Source organism: Carassius auratus, chromosome 37, assembly GCF_003368295.1.
Source record: "Carassius auratus strain Wakin chromosome 37, ASM336829v1, whole genome shotgun sequence".
NCBI classification, from domain to species: Eukaryota; Metazoa; Chordata; class Actinopteri; order Cypriniformes; family Cyprinidae; genus Carassius; species Carassius auratus.
The window spans coordinates 17,157,179-17,181,771 of record NC_039279.1 but is presented as its reverse complement, the minus strand read 5'-3'; the positions used below and the strand labels follow the sequence as shown (position 1 = coordinate 17,181,771).

At 34.9% G+C, this 24,593-nt stretch overlaps 1 protein-coding gene across 2 annotated transcripts; it reads left to right on the top strand.

Moving 5' to 3' along the window:
• Positions 1-22,757, top strand: LOC113056406 (integrin alpha-X-like). 2 transcript variants are annotated; one of them, XM_026223177.1, is made up of 31 exons: positions 1-147; positions 2,317-2,362; positions 3,240-3,348; positions 4,372-4,472; positions 6,024-6,094; positions 6,502-6,616; positions 6,743-6,870; positions 7,032-7,180; positions 7,459-7,609; positions 7,702-7,852; positions 11,589-11,662; positions 11,908-12,016; positions 12,140-12,273; positions 12,864-13,010; positions 13,112-13,309; positions 13,441-13,574; positions 15,947-16,095; positions 16,252-16,400; positions 16,678-16,809; positions 17,098-17,171; positions 17,277-17,418; positions 17,566-17,664; positions 19,114-19,193; positions 19,296-19,382; positions 19,488-19,566; positions 20,169-20,264; positions 20,487-20,567; positions 20,695-20,805; positions 20,901-21,014; positions 21,703-21,813; positions 21,923-22,757. In XM_026223177.1, the coding sequence occupies exons 2-31, from the start codon at positions 2,320-2,322 to the stop codon at positions 21,995-21,997; spliced, it is 3,393 nt and encodes a 1,130-aa protein (XP_026078962.1). In that variant the 5' UTR covers positions 1-147; positions 2,317-2,319; the 3' UTR covers positions 21,998-22,757. The 2 variants fall into 2 exon arrangements, with proteins under 2 accessions (XP_026078962.1, XP_026078961.1); XM_026223176.1 differs by lacking the exon at positions 1-147 and adding an exon at positions 191-208.
• The last annotated feature ends 1,836 nt before the right edge of the window (positions 22,758-24,593 follow it).

Genomic DNA, 24,593 nt, shown 5'->3' with positions numbered 1-24,593 from the left:
CTATGATAAATTGCTGGAAAACATGAAGAACATTGTGCATTGGGAGTTACCCGTCGCGTGTTAGTAGTGGCGTTTACCAAAGTTTGCTTTGCCGATTGCGAAACGTGATTGGTAAACAGTTTGCCAGAATATACTCTGACCCAGACGGTGAGCGTTTTCGGGATAAAACTAACAACTTGCTCTGCTCTTTGTGAAGTCACAGATAATGGTAACTTTAGCCACATGAGCTGCACAGCATGCTAACAAGCGCATGAAGAAATGTGATTTTTACAGAAAATATGAAGTATAATTCTTACTCGTTCAAAATATTAAGTTTAAGAACAGTTGGCATTTCAGAATCCACATTTGTGCAATCCAGAGTTGAACTGACTCTCATTTGTGTAGCAGTCTGGCATAAAATGATATGGACAAATACATTTCTTAACCACTGATCTATAAAAGAGAACTGGATTGATTGCTCATGATGTAGTAAAAGTGAAGGCACTTCGCCGCCATATTGGTATTCTCTAGTATTCCCATACATGCTATTCAATTAATAGGAAATCATACACTTTTAATGAGAAAACTAAAAAAAAATGTTTATATCTGAAGTAGCACATTCATGTAACTCAAACATCCTAAGCATGTTATTTGTTAAATGTCAGGAATTTCCTCTGCATATTAAAAAGTTATATTAATATATATGTTACAAATGCTCATTCTGAAATCTGAATAAAAATGTATGTCTTGTGTAGACATATACCTTAATAATCCTTGTACATTTAGCTGTTTGTGTAATTTTGTTATAGTATTTTTATTTGTGCAGTAGGCTAACTGCAAATGTTTCAACAATAATTTTGTTAACAGCATTCATTTTGAAGCAAGTAATAATTTATAAACATTTATACATAACATTTTACTCCTCCAATTGCTTTTGCAAGTAAAATGCAATAGAATTTGCGTAATATTTAAGAATCTGAAATAGATGTTGCTCAATCAGGACATAAAAAATATAACTTATTCAGAGAAATAACACTGACTACATACAGTAAGAACATAAAGACATAAAGCTTTAGGTCCAAGATGATGCATGGTAAGCTTTGAATTTCAATACATCATAGAGCAATACAGTAACATAGTCTTATTTTGTATTATTCATTACATATTTTAATCAGTTTCAGTTACTAATACCAGATATATGTTCATGTCAAATGTTTCCTGCATAGTTGTGTACATAAAGATATATTTTTTGTTGGCTCAGGTACCAATGCCGTCAAGTACAGACACAACCACATTAACAATTTTAATATAGCACTTATACTGCCCAAAAAGACCATAAACACTGCAGATACCATCTTAAAAATCGGGTGATTTTAGATCAGTGTTTTTGCTGTCAGTCAGTTATGCCCTCTGTCAGTAGGGAATGATAAGATCCACTCAAACACTGTGGTTTCACTGCCAGATGGCAGTTTAGAATTCAATGAGCAATCCAGTCATTATATAGGTCAGTGGACTTGACCTAAATTCTTTGACGCATCTCAGGGTAGGATCCATGCGAATAGAGCAGATCATCACAGTCATGGGTGGGGCTTACATCTACTGTGACATCACAGTCTGTTTTCAGACTCTGCTTCTGATTTATGGAGATTATAGAATAAGAAGTGAGTTTTTACCATTATAGGTTGGTTGTGTATCAGGGCCTTTAAAAGGTGAATGAGCCGTTAAAGCATAAAAGTCTTCAACAGAGGTCACCCAGTAATTATTAATTTAACAACACACAAAATAAATAAATTAAAATTAACAAAGTTGAAATGTATGTCACATTTTTAACACATTGTAAGAAGTTTCATGCCAAGCTTCTCAACACAAAATGCCACTGGGTTATTTATATCTTCATATATTCAAGTCAGGACCACCACTAGTTTTAGTCGATAGAAAGCACTAAAGCAACAGCTTCTAAAATATTTACAACAGCATCAGCTTCAGTTTCAAAACCTCATTTATATGCACATTATTCACAAGTGCTTCTTACTTATTAAAAATCCACAACTGTTCTCATTGTGATTTTTATTGAGAACTATTACGTTACTTAAACTGCATTGTATGTAAATATAGGAACCAAAAAAATAAGCATAATTTGCATTCAATATATTTATCTTGAACATTTGTTTTTTAAAGCTTCATCTTTCTTGATATGCTCATTTCCTCTTTATTAATTTGTCGTTCCTCTTAAGTTTAGATGCGTCCACCCCTTTTCACATCTGTCAACCATATCTAGTACTCACTTTAACATACTGTATGGGTTGACTCTTCATCTTTCATATCTACATTTGACAGGTTATGATGGACCAGAACTTTTGCATTATATTATGCATCTTTTGTGGTAAGTTTGCTCTTTTTGTGCCTTCTTGTGTTGCAAGTTTTAAGCCTTTTTGTACCTTCTTATAAGATTGTAATCAGTGGTAATAAGATGAACTTTGAATGCACTGCAATATTCATCTTGTTGTACACAGAGATACAGTAGATGAATGAGTCAGTGTGTCATTGTAGAAATGAATAAAACATTTCTTACAGTTTTAGTTTGACTGTGGAGTTACAGTTACTCAAAATTCATAACATCAATCATAAAATCTAATTTTCTTTAACCTCATAAGTTAAAAACCATGACCATCTTTTTAAAGTAACAGCATATGTAATAGCATGGTCAGTCCTTTTAAGGCAAGAACATAATCCATTAAGTGTAAACTTCCTTTTATACTGTCTAAATTTGTCTCATATGAGATTTCTGCCTTTACTCATGCACACAAATATGCATTTCTGAAAAATGAACTGCAAAAACTAACTCATAGATGCACTTGACAGCTTTTTATGTTTTAATATATTTTAGAATGAAAAACAATTAAAATAAAACCGAACAGTATAAACAATATAAAGATTTTTTTTTATAAAGAGTGTTTGCAACTTTTTAGCTGTTACTATTATCACAATATAGCATTGCTTGAAGTTTTTAAGTGTTTCATTATTATTTTGGTTACAAGAAATATTTAATGTGTCTTTATATTGTAATTGCTTCCATTGGTGCTACATGGTGATCTGCTGAGAAGGTGTTTGATGTCTGTTAGCCTATTATAGCATGTATTTTAGCATGACTGGATTTACCAATAAGCAAGCAGGAATGGAAAAATGCATTTTATACATTTTAATTGTCAAAAATGCAGTCTCTAGTTAATAAGGTATTCTTTTTTTTCTGAACACTTTAGTATCTCAGTCAGTGATGGCTTTTAACATTGATCCTTCTACATGGAAAATGTTCACTCCAAAAGAGAAAGTATCCTTTGGCTATAAGATTATACAGAAAGACACATCAAGGTGAGAGCAACACAACCTCCGATAATGTTTGAAAAGTAAAACTTTGTCAGTACTCACCACGCTGCCATCGGCTGCTCAATGAGACAGAGTTCAACCACCACAGTTAGTTTTGTATGTTTACATGCCCTTTAATGGTAAATCTGAAATAAATGCTACTACTAGATTATAGCTTTTGTGCTCGATTGTACATAATGAAGAATTATACTGGTTGTCAAAATGCTTATTTAAACTGTGCGACTTCAGAATCATCGTCGAATTGTCTTTGGCGTCAGCACCCCCTGTTGACAAATATTAAACTTACTGGCAAATTTTGAAATTAAACTTACAGCACTGAGCTTACCCAATTTGCAAACCTTGAAATGGATGATTTATATATGAATGACCTGTAAAATGCTTATCTCCACAAAATCACATCTTCTTATACAAAGTTGCATTCAATGTGATACGATTTGTAAGCATAAAAGCTAAACCTTTAACAAAACATCAATCATGGATTATTATTATTTTTTTACTATTATGACAGAACTGTGCTGGTAGTCATGCTTGACATATTATTGGTCATACAGGAGTAAAAAAAAAGTTTGATATGCTGCTAATCTTGTGAATATTAAGTTGTCTTCTTTGATTCAAACTGATTGGCTGAAATTAACAATGCGGACAGACATTAGTTCCGCCCACTACCGAAAGAACCAGCTGCCTGTGGCTTCTATTTTTTAGGATGAATCATTTTGAGTGACAAAAATTAAATAATACAATACGTTGTGGATCCACTGATAGTAAAACGCTCAAACGATTGTTCAAGTATAGGCAAGTAAGAATATATCCCCTGTTTCCATAGACAAGGCTTGAGCCTAGAATGCATGTCTTTTTTCCTGAAAGAAGCTTACAGTGACATACGACAATGGTGTTGTATTGCCTGTAGCTGTTTCTTTTAACTTTCATCTTTTACTCACACAGAAAATCTATTAAATGATAAATTAATTTAGTGGATTCTAACACTAATTCTTACCTCTTTCCTTATAGTCTGATTGTGAGTGATCCTTTAATTCAAACCGGAGATAAAAGAGGACAGATTTATGTCTGCACGGTCAAAGACAGAACCTGCTCATCACTGAACATTGATGGTATTTGTGGTTTAGTACTAATTGAAATATAATTTACCAATGTCCATAAATAGGGTCTATAGCCTGAAACAATTAAGTAATTCTTATTTAAATTTTCAACAAAAGAAGGGAGGCATTTAAAGGGGGAGTGAAATGCTATTTCATGCATACTGAGTTTTTTACACTGTTAAAGAGTTGGATTCCCATGTTAAACATGGACAAAGTTTCAAAAATTAAGTTGTACGTTTGAAGGAGTATTTCTGTTCCAAAAATACTCCTTCCGGTTTGTCACAAGTATCGGAAAGTTTTTTTCAAGTATGGGTCTGTGTGACGTTAGATGGAGCGGAATTTCCTTATATGTGTCCTGAGGCACTTCTGCCAGAAGAGCGCGCTCCCGTAGAGCAGAGACATTCACTGATCAGAGCGAGAGACCGAAATGTCACAAAAGAAGTGTTTTTGGTTGCCAGGGCAAGACAACCCTGCACAGATTACCAAAAGAAAAACAGCATTAAGAGACCAGTGGATGGAGTTTATTTTTACAGAGCATCGACGGAGTTGAGCAAGTGTTTGTGTTTGTTCCCTGCATTTCGAAGATGCTTGTTTTACAAACAAGGCCCAGTTTGACGACAGATTTGCACATCGTCTATTTCTTAAGGATGATGCAGTCCCAACGAAAAAGGGTCACGAAAAAGGGTGTGTTGGAACCGCAGGCGGTGAGTAAAACTGCTTCAAATATCTCTGTGTTGTTAACTTAACATAAAGTGGAACTTATTCATTTTCCAAAACCGCTAAGCAAATATATACAGTTTCAATACATGCCACATAGAGACGTCCTGCTGTAGTCGTTGCTGCTGCTGCTCTTGTTCAATTTCAGCCTCGGGATCTGATTCTGGATCATAAATATACGCTGAATCTGACTGTTAGCCATGGTTTGTTTTGGATGTTTTTTTCCTCACGGTAATGTCACAGCTTCCAAACGCTCTCAACGCAAAAGCTTACTCGCGCTCGTAATTCTTTAGCTCCGCCCACACGCCACGCCTCCAGCCGCTCGTGTTTTTCTGAAAAAAAAAAAAAAAAACGTACAGACTATCTTTCTCTTATAAATATAATAAAACTAAAGACTTTTTGGAGATATGAAGGATGCAGTACTACTCTATAGGTACTCAAGATTAACAGGAGATTGAGTGAAAATTAGCATTTCACCCCCCCCTTTAACCTTCAGAAAATCTGTATCAGGATATACTAAATATTAAATGAGCTGTTTTAATTCCCGTTACCTTGTTTCCAACATCATATGTTGGTGTGTTGTTGATAAAATGGATATTTAAAATTAGTTGATAAAAATAGCCTTGCATTTCAACAGATGAAATTATGCTTTTAGTTATATCATTTTAATAATAAAAAAGGTATAAAGAAGGAAGTTTAATTAAAAATATAAAGAAAGACCTCTGGGGTGGGACAGGATCTAATTAGTTTTGTTATGTCCCTCTTTAACACAATCAATGCAAGCCTTTCAGATGTTTTGCTGTTTTTGTTAATGAAAATGAACAAACTGTCTGTATGTTAATGAAGTTCCTCCAGAAGCTGTCAACATGTCTCTTGGGCTTTCCATGGTTCAAGATCCACGATCTTCAAAAGTGGTGGTAAGTTATTCAGCACACTATAGACATCTGTTACAAATGAAGTATATATTATAACCGTTTCACACTTGCAAATGACTAAAGAATATAAACAATCTAATTAAATGCTCTGTAAATTTACCCTGACATAATATGAGAACACTGTTTAAACATTAAAGAAAAAACACATTTTGTATTTTTAATATAAATATAATACATTGTATTAGATTTTTATGTGTCATAAAATTTGTAGATTTTATTTTGTATAATTTATTTGATTTATTTATTTGAGGCACGCATGTTTATTTTATTTTCTTGTCTCAACAACTAAACAAAATTTGACCAGAGCAATAAATGTGGTTGGTGTTGTGGTCTATAATACCATTTGATTTATTATTCCTTTAAATTTGTTTCAATTCCATCTCACCTAGGTTTGTGGCCCAACCATTCCAAAGAAATGTGTAGCAGCTACCAACTACAGAGGCATGTGCTTTATCCAAGAAAACAATAAGTTTAAACCACCATTCCCGAGCCTTAAATACAGAGGTAAATATGATCGCTATAATCACTCAATTTATTTATATATTTATTTTTAAATGAACCATTTTCTTCTCTTTTGTAACTTTACTGCCATTTTAACTACATGCGTACACACTTATGCTTCACTTCCAGACTGTCTTGGTCAGATTGACATAGCTTTTCTATTAGATGGATCTGGGAGTGTAGGACCTTATAATTTTTATATCATGAAGACTTTTGTGATAAATGTGATCAAACGTTTTATTGAGCGAGATGGACAGGTAGGAATAGTCTCACATATTTTTAGCACTAACTATCTAGCCAATGTTTTTTTAAAAGTGAAACACATTGAGGTGTTTTTCCATGTGTAAATATATTGTATCAGAGAAAAATTTGGCTTTATTGAGCACATAATGAGACTTTATCTGTTGCTGGTTTACAGTTTGCCATTGCTCAATACTCCAGATATTGTACTATTCACTACAATTTCATTGATCTCAAAACTGAAGACAACTCATGGGAGTCTAAGGTGACAGGTATAGAGTACTTAACAGGTACCACTTACACTGCAGCAGCCATCCAAAAACTTGTGTAAGACTTCTTTATCACTATAATAATTGTATACATTTTATACATTATTTAGTGTCGTCCATTACATGTATATTTTGCTCATATGTTTATATATCTAGTTTAAAAATTAAATGTAAAGAATTATAAGCTAAATACAATTAATACACTGAATTGAAGTGGAGACACAATTATCATTAGAGGTTAAAACTAGAGGTTTTTATGGGGACTATATTTTAAACCACATTTTATGAAAAAAAAGTAAAACAAATTTTCTCCTAAATCTCTTTTTCAAATACTAGGGATGAGCTATTTACTTCAGCTGGAGGGGCAAGACCATCAGCCAAAAAAATCTTGCTTGTTATTACTGATGGAGAGTCTCATGACAGGAACTCATTGAAATCTGTAACATCACAGGCAGATGCAAAGAACATAGTACGATTCGCAATCGGGGTAGGTTTTTCTTTACATGTCATTCAAATCTCAATGAAATATGCTCTGTATCATTATTTCTCTTTAAGGAAACAATATTTTTTGGTTTCTAGGTTGGCAATGCTTTTAATAAATACAGTGCAAGAGAGGAGTTAAATACAATTGCTTCTGATCCAGATGATGATCATGTGTTTAAAGTGACAGACTTTAATGCACTAAATAATATTCTTCAAAAACTGGAAGAGAACATTATTGCCATTGAAGGTAAGTTGGCAGCTCAGAAGACAATACAATTAAGAAAAAATAGCTTATATATATATATATGGAATAACTGAACAGATTATTCTGTAGAAGCTTTAAAGGGGACATTGGATGCCCATTTTCCAAAAGTTAGGGTCTTTTCTTTAGGGTCTTCATGAAATGTCTGCAGCATACTTTGGTTAAAGAACAGCCTTTTTACCTGGTCAAAAACAGCTCAGGTCACAGCGAGCCATATCGGTGCATGTCTCTTTAAATGCTAATTATCTACACTCACATCTTCTGTGGAAGAGGAAAGGCCATTTGTAAAAAGATTTGATAATCATAAAAAATATAAAGTGTGAGACTCTCTTCTTCTGGAGGTGCAGCTGGATCACAAATATTGGGTACTGGTCCATCCTTGAGTTTTAACTTTTTAGCAAATCCTGCCTTGAATTGTCTCTCATTCAGAAAGTAGTCTGGAGTAAAATTATTTACGCAGACATACAGTAAATGGATTTATGTTTATATTTTGGTGCATTAGCATCAAAACCAAAACAAATCCACTGCATCCCCTCTTGATGTTGGGAGAAAAAAAAGGATGAATCTTGTGTTTATCCCTTACCAAAAAGGAGTATACTTCAAGTTTATTTTATTAAATTTACCCAAGTAAAGTTAAAGTATATTTTAAGTATACTTCAAGTATAAGAGTGTTCTAGTAGTATATTTGTAAGTGTACTGTTTCAATACTCATTGAGACAAAATTGGTCCACTTTTTAGAATATAAAAGTATACTAAAGTAAAAGTATCCAATATGATATAATAGCGCTAATCAGGATCTGGCTAATGGGCTAGTTGCATATCCGCCATCTTGGATTTCTGGTCTAGCGAGTGTGTACATGGATACTTCCAGTTGTGCTAAATGCTAGCGTAGAGAACCATCCAATTATTACCCTCTATATATGTTTACAGGAGTTATAATATCACTTCAACTTCAAATAAGATCTACACTGCTATTGTTACTATACTATAAAAGTTAACTGAGCAAGTGCATTAGAAATGTAACTATATTTGGGTCAGTTTAATGTAATAAACTAATCCCTACTGTTCACAAAATGTAAGTTGTCGGCATGTTGTGTACACATAGCTACACACAATATATTTTTCCTTACCAATTGTGTAAATGTCTGAATGATTTATTTATCAATTATTAATTATGTTTGTATTACATAGATTTTTTTTTATTTTTAGACATGGGCTGCGATTGATCTTCATAAATATCCATTTCTGAATTGTGCACATACATCAGTTTGTTTGTTCCATCATCATTTTCACAACATATTTTAATATTTTACACATAGTTAACTTTGATAAAAAAACAAAAAAAAAACGAACACATAACTTTAAATATTTGTTTTATCATATAATTAATGCAAAATAAATAGTACAATTATTGCGCTGCTTATAGACAGATAATTATTTATGCAATAGATCTTTCTCAAAACAGATAAATATTAATAAAAACATGCAGGTAATGCAAACACTGATCTTTCAATTAATGCCAATATAATGCATACCATAATCAAATTGTTGAATTGTAGTTACACTTATCAAATAAAACATTCATGCAGAAATCTCTGAGCGACTCGTTTGAGTCGCAAACGTCAGAACAAAATCAACTCTCCATAAATGTACAGTATCACAAATTTTTGTTTGAATTAAGAGAACCCATGTGGACTGACTAACCACTGATGCTGAACTGCATAATCAACAGAAGAAAGAATTAAGCAATCTCACTGTTTTGTCTTAATGAATTTCCATACAGAGGTACGCAATAATGTAGGGAGGATGTTTTCTCTTGTCTTTAATATACCACTATCCGCTTTTCAATATGAAAAACATGAATTTTATCTAGCCAGGTTTCATATGAAGTTTCCCCTGATAGTATATGAGAACGTCGCAAGACCGGAAGTAGGTATGCAGTGCACACACTCACGTCGCTGAAGCTCACTGGCGCCATCTTGTGCACCGAGCGCATTCAGTTCTTCGAACGCACCTGTGAAAAGCAGTGCAGCGATTGGCTGGCGGCAAGATAGCAACGTGCTCCTGAGCAGGTTTAAGACCTGTTGCTATGAAAGCAACTCCAGGATGAGCTTCGAAGAACCAAATAATCCTAGATCATGCCAAATCGTCAACAATCAGATCCATCTAACTGAGTAAGCAACGTATGAAAATGGGCCCCAAGTAGCAATTTCCTGTTTGCCCACTGCTCTCTGACAGGTAAACTTAGTGCTAGGGATGGGTGACGCGAAACTGCCGTTTCGACACAGTGTCGAGATCCTTAAGCGCAGATGTTTCGAAACACTGCTCTGAAGTGTGATTCTAAACAACCATGTTATGTGACTAAGGCGAATCAGCATCGGGGCCTTTCACAAGTGTTTCGAGACCCAGATCTGCTCTTGATCGACAGGGCCAGGAACAAACCATACAATCGCACAGCTGTATGTTCATTCAGTTGTCAGAGAGATGTTACAACACATTACAAGAAAAGAACAATAAAAACACAACTTTCAAATATTTATTATAATTATATTTAGGCTTCACTCCAGATTTGAACCTGAAAGGTTTTGACAGCATGCCAGTCATGAACACTAACCACTCCCCAAACCCACATGGTGGAATGAGGAGTACAGCATACTGTATACGTTATAAGTCGTCAGTTCGCTTAACTGATTCGCTGTCAATGTGTTTCAAAGCAATACTTGAAAATGACCAGAGAGACAGGTGTCGAATTATATCGAAGCCTCTGCACATTTTATTTGTCTGTTTCAGTGTTTCATGAAGATTAGCTCTGCCCACCACTACTTAGTGCTCTTTCATTTAAAAATAAAATTCAAAACACAAAACTGATCTCTTTTAACTTTCAAAATGTTGCCAGTAGACATGTCTCAGTAATGCAACAATTGGCATCTAGCGGTTGGGAATTGTGAATCGAAATGCATGTAAACTTTTGAAACTTTTAAATTATCATCAATTTTGGCAAAATAAATAATGGTGTATTTAATAATGCTGTAAAATTATTAAATACAATATAAAGTAATTCTAATTATAACGTTTCAAAAGTTTACTAGCATTTGATAAAAACCTGCACTGGCTAAAATTATGCTTCACTCAGATTACGTATGAAACGCTGTTTACTTTGCTTACATGATGGAATATCATACATCTCACAAGTAATTTTACCAAAAAATTACATGTAACCAAATTCAAGGCCATTTGGGCTAGAAATGGGTTACACAGAGCTGTATTATATTGGGTCTATACTTAATCGAGACAGTGAAGTGACGGCTATAGCTTGCTGTGAAGTGTGTGCTCGCGCAGTCTAGATTTTAAGGCTATAAAATCGTTTTTATAAGGATTATAAGCTTAAAAAACTGTCTTCATGTCTATGGTCTCCAATGGTTTTAAAATTTGTCAAGATTTAAAAATTGTCTAGGGTGTCCCAGGCCATATACTAAAATGGGACACTCTGTCAGCAGTCATGGGCGGGTCCTGAGCAATGTGACTTTATATTGCTGTCTAGGTTTTTGCGGACACGGATTTTGTCACCATAGGCTGGTTGTGTCCACACACTGCTAAGACACATTATATGCAAATAAAATTTTTGCATCTGATGTCCCTTTTAAAGCAGCTCTACATACAGTTCCTTTAAATCACTTTAAATCAATGATTTATTTCGGTTACTTCTATTGCTTTGCTGTAGGAACTCAGACTTCAGGGGACTCCTCTAGATTGGAGTTTGCACAGGATGGATTCAGCACAGCCTTCACACCATATGTAAATAATATTTGATTTTACCAAATCCCTAATATTAATCTCTTCAAACCAAGTAAATGATCATAGTATGGGTATACTGTTATACATTTTTATTAAAGGTTGAAACTGTATAGGAATAAACTTTGATTACTAAAAGAACTGTGACCCCAAAGACAACACTCACCCTTTCATCTTTTGTAATGCACTCAAATTGAGATGGTGTATATTTTCCAAATTCAGTGACAGTTTAATGTTGCTTTGTTTAGGGAAGTGTGTTGATGAGTGCTGTTGGAGCTTTCCAGTGGAAAGGTGGTTACCAGGAAGATGATTCAAGTAGCTCCTTTCAAGCAGGCAATGAGCATGATAGCTATCTAGGTAAGGTTTTATTTTTGAAACATATAAAAATAAATATAGATGCAAATTTAAAGTCAGTTTCTCATATACTGCAAAAGCAACTCAGAACATGCATACTACTGAACTACTGAATTTTGTCTGAAGGTTATTCGATGACTGTTGCAACAGTTTCAGGGACCAGCTATGCTATTCTTGGAGCACCAAGATACAAGCATCAAGGACGAGTCACTGTATCACGTATCAGAACCAATCAAAACAAAGAGCTGGAGATTCCCATGGTTGTTCACAATTTTTTGCATCAAAACCACAAATAAAAATAATCACAGTATCATTTTCCCTACGCAATGATTGTGTAATAAGTAAAGATATTACAGTGCTGCTGTAAGTTTGATTTTAACATGTGGATATTTAAAAGCAGCCCCCATCACCTCACACCCATTCCTGGATTTATGATAGGTTTTTCACCACAATTTCATGTCATCAAAAGGCTTTATTTATAGATGTGGAAGCCAACGTGCTCATAAAATCACAAAGGGATTTTTTTTTATGTCAACCAACAACATTACACTTTAGTTTTCAGGACCAATCCCAATTCTATTTTATACGTGTCTACGGCAGTTATCGCCCTGATCAGACAAGAAAATATGCTGTGGTACTATTGTGCAGTCTATAATGATATGACATTAGCAAATATTAGTGTTACTCATTTCTTTGAGTAACATTACCTTTAATATGAACTCATAATTGAATGTAACATAAAACAAATGATTACTTTTAAAAAAATTACTTTTTAAGGATTTGAAATCCTTCTAATATGGGAAGAAAGTAGATAAAGCTAAAATTAGTGGTCGAACTTCTCTTTTCTCAGCCTCAGATTGGCTCATATTTTGGAGCTGAGGTTTGTGTGGTGGATTTGAACAGGGACTTCAGAACAGACCTCCTGTTGGTATCAGCACCAATGTACACGGAGCCTGACCGGGAGGGTAAAGTGTTTGTTTACACCTTTACAAGTCAGGTAAATGATTGGGATAAACTTTTTAGAACAATGTGAAAAATAATTCAGATTTAAAGAATTTGTTTCTTCTGCCTTTTTTAATTTTTTTTTTAATCTTATAGTTCACTTTTTCTGGTGTGGTGCTGGTGGGAATGGCAGGTCAGAGGGGTCGGTTTGGTTCTTCTCTGGCCAGTCCAGCAGATCTGAATAATGATGGTTACATGGATGTGCTGATTGGAGCTCCTTTAGAGGATGATGGACGGGGCAGTGTCTACATATTCAATGGAGGACCAGATCAAATAGATCCCAAATATTCACAGGTGAAAAAGACTTGGTTGGTGGCAGTTTAAAGGCTTAGTAGCAACTTGCATGCATTAATTTTACTTAGATCACTTCAGGGGCTCATTCTAATATTTTCATTATATGTTTCATTCCTTGTCTGTGATGACAGAGGATTGCTGGATCAATGGCACAATCAGGTTTGCAGTTCTTTGGGATTTCATTGAGTCAGTCCTCTCTAGACCAGAGTGGTGACAACCTTCCTGATATTGCTGTTGGGTCCATGGGAGCAGTTCTGCTACTTAGGTCTGTTAAAACAACTCTTTCTCTCTCTATATATATGTTTATGTATATATATGTATTGTGACATCATGAGAGAGTGCGAGCTAGAGAGAAGATACGGGGCAAGATGGCCACCGGTTATGGACTACTGTCTTAGAGAGAGGGGGCAGTTGCAACTCCAATGAGACTGGCAGCATGGTCTGAGAGGAGGGTAAAGAGGTGTTGGTGTGGCTGAAAAAGACACACACCACTGGTGTTGGGAGAAGTAAATAAAGCCCCTCACACACTGAGATTCCAGATAATAAAAGGGTAATGTGTCCCGGCAACTGTTCCTGGAAAGTTAGATTTTGGTTCATTCACACTGCCAGTGATTTCCCGGAAACTGTGCATGCGTTCACAAATAACCCATAAAGGTCCCGGAATGATACATGACATGGATGTGACATGTAATGCATGACTCGAAAATGCTAGGCATGTTAACTTTCACTTAAACTGGCCAAAGATCTCAGCATCAGCGTGGATAGTGAGGAACTACATGATCTCTGCTTCATTACAGTTTGCAATTTTTTTTTTTGTCGCAAACAATGATCTGCCTTCAAAACACGTGGTAAAAGAGTCACACAATAACGTGCGTCATCACTACAAAACACCCTTTATGACAATGGTTCTCGCTTTTGTTCACACAGAGCTCATTCTGGGACTGAACACGGCAATGTTACTAAGTCCACTGGAATCATGGAATCAATCCCGGGACATGTTTGTGTTCACAAACAGGGCAATCCGGCAATTTTTTCCGGCAATTTTCTGGCAGTGTGAAAGGGGCTTAAGATTAATTAATTAATTTATTTAGTTTGGGTATTGAAGAGACTTAAATGATTAGTTCACTTCTAGTATAAAAGATTCCTGATATTTTACTCACCAATGTCATCTGAAATATTAATGTATTTCAGGCTTCTGTCGAAAATAAATGAAGGTTTTTGAGTAAAATGTTCCAGGGCTTCAATGGAAATCAGCAGGCTGAAGGTCCAAATTGCAGTTTCAGTGCAGCTTCAAAGGGCTCTACACGATCCCAGCTGAGGAATAAGGATCTTATCTAGCAAAACAATCTGTCATTTTCAAAAAAAAAAAAAAAAAAGATTTACATACTTTTTAACCACAAACACTAGTTGTGCACTAGCTCAACTTCACACATTACGTAGTTACTATGGAAAGGTTCTGTGTGATGTAGGTGGAAGCACTGACCCAGCATTTACAAAGTGAACATTTAAAGAGAGCCAAACGCCCTTTACAAAAACACAACAAAACAAAACAACGATGTCAGTCGACATCCTTTCTGTACCCTACCTTTCTGAACCGGAGTACACAGATGAAGAGCTAACTGCACAACAAGATGAGCATTTGTGGTTAAAAAGTATTTAAAGTTTTTTTTTTTTTTTTTTTTTTTTAAGAAAATGACAGATGGTTTGGTTAGATAAGACCTATATTCCTCAGCTAGGATTGTGTAGAGCCCTTTGAAGCTGCACTGAAACTGCAATTTGGACCTATTCGCTTGTTAAGTCTGACGTCACGTAGCAGCGCTTCCGTGTCCAAACTCTCTATCAGTTACCACGAGAAAACAACAAAAGGTGCTAATATAAACTCACAATGTGATAGAATACTAGCGAAAAATTTATAATCTTAACCTTTAACTCCATACTGAAGTCCCAGATAGCCAGACAATGAAAATATATATATAAAAAAATATATATAAAAATTATTTGTGTTTGGGACGCTGTGAGCACGGAGACTTTAGTGTATACCTTAAAGTTTGAAAGCGTTTAGCTTAAATGATTAATATGAATAAACAGTGCTCATAAACGGCTGCTGAGGTAGTATTCTCAAGTGAAGCGAGTTGAGGCTTGGACCCGGAAGCAGCGCTTCTTATGTCATCACTTAACAACCGAATATGTTCACTATATGGACAAAGATCCTGGGATGTTTTCCTCAAAAACCTTAATTTCCACTGATGAAAAAAGACATGAACATGGGGGTGGGGGGGATGAAGCTGTGTTTATTGAAAAACTGCACTAATTAAAGATCTTCATAATCTCATGCTGCATCAATATAGATACCAACACAAACACACACGCACGCACACACGCACACACACACACACACACACACACACACACACACACACACACTCTCTCTCTCTCTCTCTCTCTCTCTCTCACACACACACACACACACACACACACACACACACACACACACACTCTCTCTCTCTCTCTCTCTCTCTCACACACACACACACACACACACACACACACTCTCTCTCTCTCTCTCTCTCTCTCACACACACACACACACACACACACAAATAGTAATCATTCATCTGTGTTATGTGAATCATTCAGGTCCAGGCCCATCATGCTCTTGGAAAACAAAGTAACTTATAACCCATCCAAAATATCAACCACTGTGACTTCACAAGGCTGTACAATGCCATTGACAAACACCCTGACAGTGTGCTTCAAAATGACCCGATTCAAACATAGCCTAACAGGTTAATTATTTTCATAAACTAATTACATACTTAAACTGAGTCTTTGAGTCATATGAACTCTGCTTGAGGTTTGTAGTATTCTGGTGAACTCTTGAAATCTTTCATCTTGTTGCATTTCTAATATTTTTTCTGATTACGATCAATCATGTGTTCTAGATTTAGCTGCAAATATTAATTACACCATAATTCTGGATGCCAAGCGACAGAAATATCGAGCATATTTCTCATCCAAAAACCGCCTCCACAATGATGTGATGAACATTAAATTGCAAGACGTTTGCAAAAGTCATAGTTTTTTCATAGAGGTAAGCATCAAATGTAAATGGTATTGTTATTGTTGTTGACTAACTTTTCTGATTGGATTTGCCTGAATTTGATGAATAGAGTAAAAAAATTGGGAGGTCATTCGGGTTTCCTAATATATATTTAATATATACATACATATAAATAAAAAGTTGTTTAATATTTATTTAACATGTTTAGAAATATGATGGGGCATTTAAATGCATAACAGGAGTGACCCATATATAATTTTTGAGTGTTTTGTTATTAACATTTCTTATTACTCCTTGTTTCCATCAGGCTTGTCCAGAAGATGCTCTGAACCCATTGTCCAATCAGTTGTATTTTACATTTGAGGGTCTACCGTCTGGAACAATGCAAAACTTGCGGCCAATACTCCATCCATATATAAAGACCACCACAGACCACAATGTAAGGGTTCATCTGTGTAAAGTTAAGAGCAGAAATTATGCACTTTATGTGCAAACACCTTAGTGTCTTACAGACCATCAGATAATGATCTAGCATGGCAAATATTGCAAAAATCAAAGGAAGGTTATTTCTGACTGTAAATAAGGTATGCTTTAAATATGTCATGGTTCCCACCACTGCCAGCAGAAACCAATGCAGAAATGTACAATGAACATGAGCTCATTGTACTGTATCTCATCACATATGAGCGATTCTTTTTTTTTTCTATGTCCTCACTTTGTTTTACAGCTAGATTTTGAGAGAGACTGTGGAACTGATAATACGTGTATCGATAACTTAAGAATGGATTTTAATTTCTCTGGGTGAGCAAATCATTTGCTCTACTTCTAAACTTTAATATTGATAGAGATGAATAATTTCCACCGATCTTGACATCCACTAACCTCACTTTTGTTTTTGTGATCCAGAGCTAGAAATATAGAGGTTGGGATCATGCAGGAGATCAATGTGACAGTGTTTGTAGAGAACAGAGGAGAAAACTCATACAACACACTCTTCAGCCTTAATTACCCCTCTGGACTTTCCTACAGGAGAATCACATCTAAACAGGTAAAGCCAGACACAAAGGTACAAATGCTGCAACTAATAGTAGTTAATCATGATAACAATGATATTTCTAAAGCAAATTTGCTGTTAAACACTGACGACGCAATAAAATATGTACTGAAATATATGATAAACTCTCTGCATGTACAGGGCAGAGCAGAATGTGTGTCCCTGGATGGTGTGCAAGGAGTTAAACCAGGAGAAACCACCTGCTACATCAGTAAACCCATCCTTAAGGGCAACTTTCAGGTCAACAACCACATCTGCGACACACTTTTGCTAGTGTGTAGGGCTGCATGATGTAATCATGATTCTATTTCTCAAAAATTAAAAATGCGATTAAGACATTTTTTTTTTTACATTTCCTCAAAATGATTGCATATTAGCATGTTAGTGATTGTAAGCACTAATCAAGAGAACATCAGCTCATACACAGATTTATTTTATTCAAGTCTGCTTGCATATAAAACACTTTTTTCTTTTTTTTTATCATTAAACCTTTTTTTTAATGTTATTGTTGTAGCACAGTAGTTGAATGTGTGCATTTATTCAGCAACCACAATCGCAAACAATATAAATAAAGCAGCCCTTTAAACTCTTGACATCTGGCAACAATGAAAGCTATTAGAGGCTTATTATTAATACAAGATAAGGTAAATGTACAATGTAACATAAAAAAAAAGAAAAAAAAAAAGGGTTTCAGGATAAATAACCAGGCCAGTCTCCCAACAATTATTGTTCATCAAGAGAAATCATGATTCAGATATGATTTATCATGCAGCCCCACTTATGTGCACATACTGTACACACTCATTTACTGACTGTTTTTAAACTCAAAGCTGTTAACAGACACTCTTATCCATTCAACTTAAAGTGACCCTAATATGCCATTTCCAATATTGCCTTTCATGCAGTGTGTAATGTACCTTTATGTAAATGTAAACACTCTGCAAAGTTGTAAAGCTGAAAATGCACAATAAATAACATTATGTCTCTCAAAATAAAGAATCAACAGCTGAAACAAGTTTTTAGTATTATAAATCCCACTTCCGTGATGGCTACATGTCCCAGGGTAACACATTTGCATAATGCATGCCTATGTTCTACATTGGCTGGCCGCGAAGAATTTGATCCCGCCCACAAACACGTAATTCTTCTGAAGACTTCTTCTCTAATCTCGGGGAGTTCAATGCAAGATTCACAAAACGCTTGCTGTTGAAAGATGAATCAGTATTCTGTTTATTTGGACCAGGTGCTACACTGAGTCACAACCTGTAAGTATGATAAATAATAGATGTTTATATTTTCTATATAACGTTCAAAATACAGAGCTATTGAAATGAGCGTATCGTTTCTGACACAGCTGTACGCCGTAGACCAATCACAACAGACTAGGCCATCTGACCAATCAGAGCAGAGCAGGCTCACGGAAAGGATGGGTTTAGAGAGACTGAATCTTTGAACTGCTTCGAATGAATCGTTTGAGAATTGCTATAAAATGAGATGATATTAAATGCATATTTTATTGTATTGTATGTATCTTATTGTAGGAGATGGCCATAACAAATATTAGGAACCGTAAAAATGGCTTAATAGGGGCACTTTAAATTTCTTGTTCTGTTGACAAATTACCATCTTTGAACTAGTCAAGCATTCAGTCTTATTTTTCATATTTTGACATTTTTATCCAAATTCTAGGTTGTGTTTGAGATTACATACAGTATTAATAAAGAAAGTACACTGGGCCAAAATGTGATGTTTAAGGCTGCGGTCACAAGGTATGACATCATCTTTGTGCGACTGTTGTGTGCTTTAAGTTGTTTGAATGAAAAAAAAAGCTAAAAAATGTTGCTTATAAACAAAACCTCAATTTCTCACAGTGGAAATGACAAACATTCTCAAGAGAGTGAGTTACTCAAAGAAAAGACCATTGGCGTCAAATATGGCATCTCTATTGCCATGATAAGGTTAGTGCCCTGCTCCATGTTTCTGCATAAATCGTTAACAATACCTCATTTTTCTTTATCCTATACTGTAACTTTGTTATTGTCTTTCTTCATTTTTAATGACAGGGATGATAACTCCACCATCCACATTAATTTTACTTCAGGGAGAAAGGATCTTATGAAACCAGTCCAGCAGATAATAAAGGTATTAGCTCAAATTCTGTATCTGTAAGTACGCTGAAAAAAAAAAATTGGCACAGAAACAATTTTCTCTCAGCAAACTGCTAGTAAATTACACAAATAATTGAACTTTGAATTTAATGTGAACTTTTGAAGTAGAAAAATTTAAATATAATTTTCGGTAAAACTTTATAATAACGTTATAAGTTATATATATATATATATATATATATATATTTTTTTTTTTTTTTTTAAATATATTTTTATTTTATTTAAGATAACTTACAATACATTTGTAAATTGTCAGCATACCACTCATTAATAATTTATGAAAATATAGTCATGCTTTGTAAATGATTTGTTCAACCAATAACTTATAAGTGACTTATAACTGAATTAATAAAACATTACTAAAATATTAACTTATGACTTATTAATCATTTATGAAAGTATAGTCATGTTTTGTAAATGATTAGTTCATCATTAACTAATAATTTATAAATAACTTATAAGAGGACGTTATTATGAAGTGTTACCGTATATTCTTGTCAAATAAACTGCTTTACTTACAACTATATTTTCATATCATTGCTACACTGTATATAACACTTATTTTTATCCTTTCAGATTGAAAATGAGTTTAGAGAATTAACTTTCAAGGTTTTCATCAGAGTACCAGTGAAAGTTGGTGATGCTGATATCTGGACTAATTCAAGTCTGCAAGTGTGTTTCTTATATTAAAAGTTATACACTGATTCTATTAATTCAATAATTTCTGAAAAAAGAAAGGAAAAAACAACAACAGTATCTCATCCTTCACCCATTATTATTCAGAAGCTAGTTTGATGATGTCACCAAAAAAAAAAAAAAAAAATTGTAACCCATTGTTGAAATCTGTGGTGCCCTTTAATTTCATATTTATTTATTTATTTATTTACGTTAAAGATTTTTGGCTGTACATGGGAGAAAGCGACAAAGCCTGTTTTCTCCAATTTTATGGACATTATTAAAAGTCAGCTTACAGTGGTGAGGACACTTTCTGAGTTTTGTTTTATTTTTAATTTTGATTTCCTCTTTTATTTAATAATTCACTGTGTTCCATAATTGTTTACATTTGTGTTTGTGTGTGTGTGTGTGTGTGTGTGTGTGTCAGAACTGCTCTGTGGCGGAGTGTTCCGAGTTCAGCTGTGACGTCACTCTTATAAAGAATGAAAAGATGTTCTATAATATAACTGGCAATGTGAGCTCTGGATGGATTGAGCAGGTCTCTGATTTAAAAGCAGATTCATATCACAAAACAGACCATATATTCATATTTTTGTCATCATTTTGTAATGTCATAATCTGTGTCTCTCTTAGATTGGACTCAGTGCTGCTGTTTTTCAGCTGGTCAGTTCAGCATCTATGGATTATGACAAGAGCAAATATGTTTTATTTAACTCTGATTCTCAACAAACTGCACCATCTGTTCAGGTAATTCAGTCAGATTTCATGTCAAGTCCAGTGATTGTATGAAGAGCTCTCAAAGCCATTCTCCGTTTAATTGAAAATTCCTGTAACTGCAATTTATTGTTTTACAGTTTGTGACTTGTGTTCATTTGATCTCTACACACACAAACACACACACACAGAAACACGTTTGTTTCTTTAAATTGTGGGGACTTTCCTTACATTTCTATTACCTTTATACTGACCAATCAATATTGTTTTCCCCTAAACCAACCAGAAACCTAATCCTAACCCATACAGAAAGACTTTTTGCATAGTTACAGTCAACATAATTTACACTTATATACTTCCTGTAGATGTGTGGCTGTGTTACTGTGTACAAGTGTCAGGAAGTCACACAATTGCATTACCATCCAAATGTCTGGGGTCTGTAAGATTTTTTTTAAAAATGTAAACATTTCTTACTGACTTGAAAGTATTGAAAGTATAAGGCTAACAAAACCTTAATTTCATGCTTGACTACAATGTTCAATTGAAAGTTCATACAGTATCTACTGAATTCAGTGTAGTATTTAATTCACCAATTGTATTAATAAATTAAGTAGCCAAAATTATAATCGTGTATCTATCATTTGACATGCATCTGTGTGGGAATTGTGACTTGAGTGTGACATCTGATTGCACTAAATATTCAAACGTTTCTGTTTTGTAGGTTAATACTCAAGTGGAGGTGTATGAGGAGGTGAATCTGACTAAAGTGATCATTGGTGGTGTAATAGGAGGACTGCTGCTCCTGGCTCTCATCACAGGGGTCCTCTATAAGGTACATCACATCATGCAGTCAATTTTAATCACTGGCCTTTCAGTTTCACCTGCCACCACTATCTATATTGTAAAATGCTTTATTTCTGCTTATTTTCTCCTTTTACAAGGCTGGTTTCTTCAAAAGCCAGTACAAGCAGATGCTGGAGGAGGCACAGGGGGGTGCAGGAGAACAGCCACAATAATCTGCAATCATTTAATTTTGAGATATTAGTGTGTTTTGTGTGCTCGAGAATCGAACAAACATTTATTTGTCACCTCAGAATGAAATACTTTGACACTTGAATGATGAAGAATTGTATTTGAATATTAAATCATATCACTACTCATTGTTATTAGCGAGCTTAACAAGGAGTTACCACAATGAAAGTATTTATCATCTTGCAAATATTGTTCATTTTCCTTATTTGTTTTAAAAATGGATAAACTATACCATAGCAGAAATATCAGTAATATTCCTTTTGCTGACATGCAGACTGTTTTTGAGATGTTTTTTTTTTTAAATCGTGTTTCTTTATATTTATATAATATGGAAGGGTGTTTCAGTCACAGAAAGAAAAAGCATTGCATTGTTTTATCTCACATTTGGACTTTATAATGTCTTCATGCTGAATTTACAATTTACAATCCTAAGATTATATCTCACAGTTCTGAATTGTTTATATTTTGTAGTTCTGATTTTGTCTCTGATTTTTAAATTAACAATTACAATATTTTTCTTTTAATTACTAGTAACTTTTTTTTTTTTTGTAACAGGCTTTCATGTTATTATAGGGTTTTGCTCTGGGTGTAATAATAATAATAATAATAATAATAATAATAAAAGACATTGCTTTCTGCTTAATACTTAATAATTTACTAAATGTTCTTATCATTTGCAAATAATTTACATTAAATGTCTAGGTAAGGATGAAAATAAAAGATACAAAGTGAAATATTTTTGGCCATATGCTTTACATTTATTGTGTCATTTATTTATATATGCATAGCTTCAGTGGTTTAGGAAATGGACATTTGAGTTTGAAACTGAGTCAGGATATTCTGTGTTGTGCAGATGTGTCAGATTCAATGCAATACATGATGTATTAGTAATAAATTTATTTTATATAGCGCCTTTAAAGAGTAACTAAACCCAAAACCAATTTCTTTAGTTAAAAATCTGTACGAATGGCGCTTTATTAGTGGTGTTCATTGATTCGAGTAACTTTTTTGACATTTGAGTATAAAGTGTTTTAATTCTACAATATATGGTGTAAAAAACGTCTGAGTGCTGCCCTCTCCAGGTTGAACGGTGGCTACTGCAGTTGATTTTTCCTATTGGATGTTGCGGTGGCAAGTGACGTAAGCGGTGGCAGGTGACATGAGCAGTTTCCAGCTCACCACGCCCTTTGGTACGAGCTACCACGCCCTTGGCAGTATAAAACCATCTTGTTCCATCAAAATCACTGTAGTGAGTCAGGAGTTGGAATTGCGAGTATTGATAACGACCAGGATAGACTATTATAGCATCTATTTAGCATATCAATTATATAGTTATTTAGATCTTCAAGTTAGCGTAGATTTATCTGTATTTAGTACAGTGGTCAGGATGGTACGGAGTACCACACCTGTTCCTCATCACGTCTCATTATCTTGGCTTTTTCTAACCCTCTCTTTTCCCGTCCTGTTGTCAGATTGTTAGATGTAACAGATGTGTATTGACCAGTGTCTCTTTCACTACTATCCGGTCCTCTCTTGTCGGGGTGTGTAATGATAATACAACCACCACTGCTGGAATTACTCTGTGCTGGTCATACAGCCACAGAACCCTACCTGCTAAGAGCTGCTTCAGCTTACCTGTTTGGTGCTCTCCTACCGTCAGCCTCTTCGTGAGTTTGGAGTTTCACCGCCTCGCCAGTGCTCTGGTCATCCCTGCAACAGAGGAGATTTGTGTTCAAGTTATTTACCCAGTGTACGGGTTTCTTCAGTTGGTCATTCTCTCTTATTTCTGTCTGACTACCTGTGGTCAGACTTTGTCTCTAATAAAGAACTGTTATCGCCACTCTCGCATTTGAGTCCTTTCTACTTCATCACAGAGAGGATGCAGTGCGGCTTGTCTCCAAAAATTTGATTGAGAGTCATAAAAGCCATATGTTCTACACACCTGTTTGGAAGAAAGAAAATGCATCAGAAGCCGTCGATAAAACACAAGTGCAAGATACTTGTCAAAACTATGTTGCACTCTACCACTAACTACAATTTTAAAAATCGAGACTTTGTTACTGACAGTTAATCAAAAGAAAAAAGATCTCCCAGCAGAGTTAACTGAAGGAACACCTCACGCGTCGCTACCAAACTCAGAATGTGCTCTGCTTCAAGCCACGCCTACAGCCTGCCCCTCTAACGCTGGAGGCGTAATAGTAGCATCAAATTGGCTGTAAGTGTTTAAAAAGAAGGTTTTGTTGAAGCTAATTTATCTGTACCTAGACGCAAAATATGAACAGAGATTTTGTGAATTAGAAAAACTGGAGAACTATTCTGTAACAATGGCTGCGACATCATCACCTAAAACTCCTGAGAAGAGTGTTGAGTTCACTATGGGACATCTAATGCTGGCCCCGAGGAAGATAAAACATGAACCGTGTCTGGCCAATTTCCCCCACGAACCTTTGGAAAATGTTAAGCATGAGTTTCATCTATCCGGTATTCGTCTTTTTGCAGTAACGATTTTGACAAGAGCAAACGCGAGATCAGACTGAGCCCAGTAGAAAATGATGAAAGGGTCACGTACGACACGAGCTC

Bases quoted from the DNA above. Each gene is read 5' to 3' on its own strand.
- LOC113056406 (XM_026223176.1), top strand. The intron at 12,274-12,863 runs GTTGTTCACAAT...CTCTTTTCTCAG, and splicing joins AAGAGCTGGAGATTCCCATG to CCTCAGATTGGCTCATATTT. The intron at 19,194-19,295 runs GTATGACATCAT...AATTTCTCACAG, and splicing joins TTTAAGGCTGCGGTCACAAG to TGGAAATGACAAACATTCTC.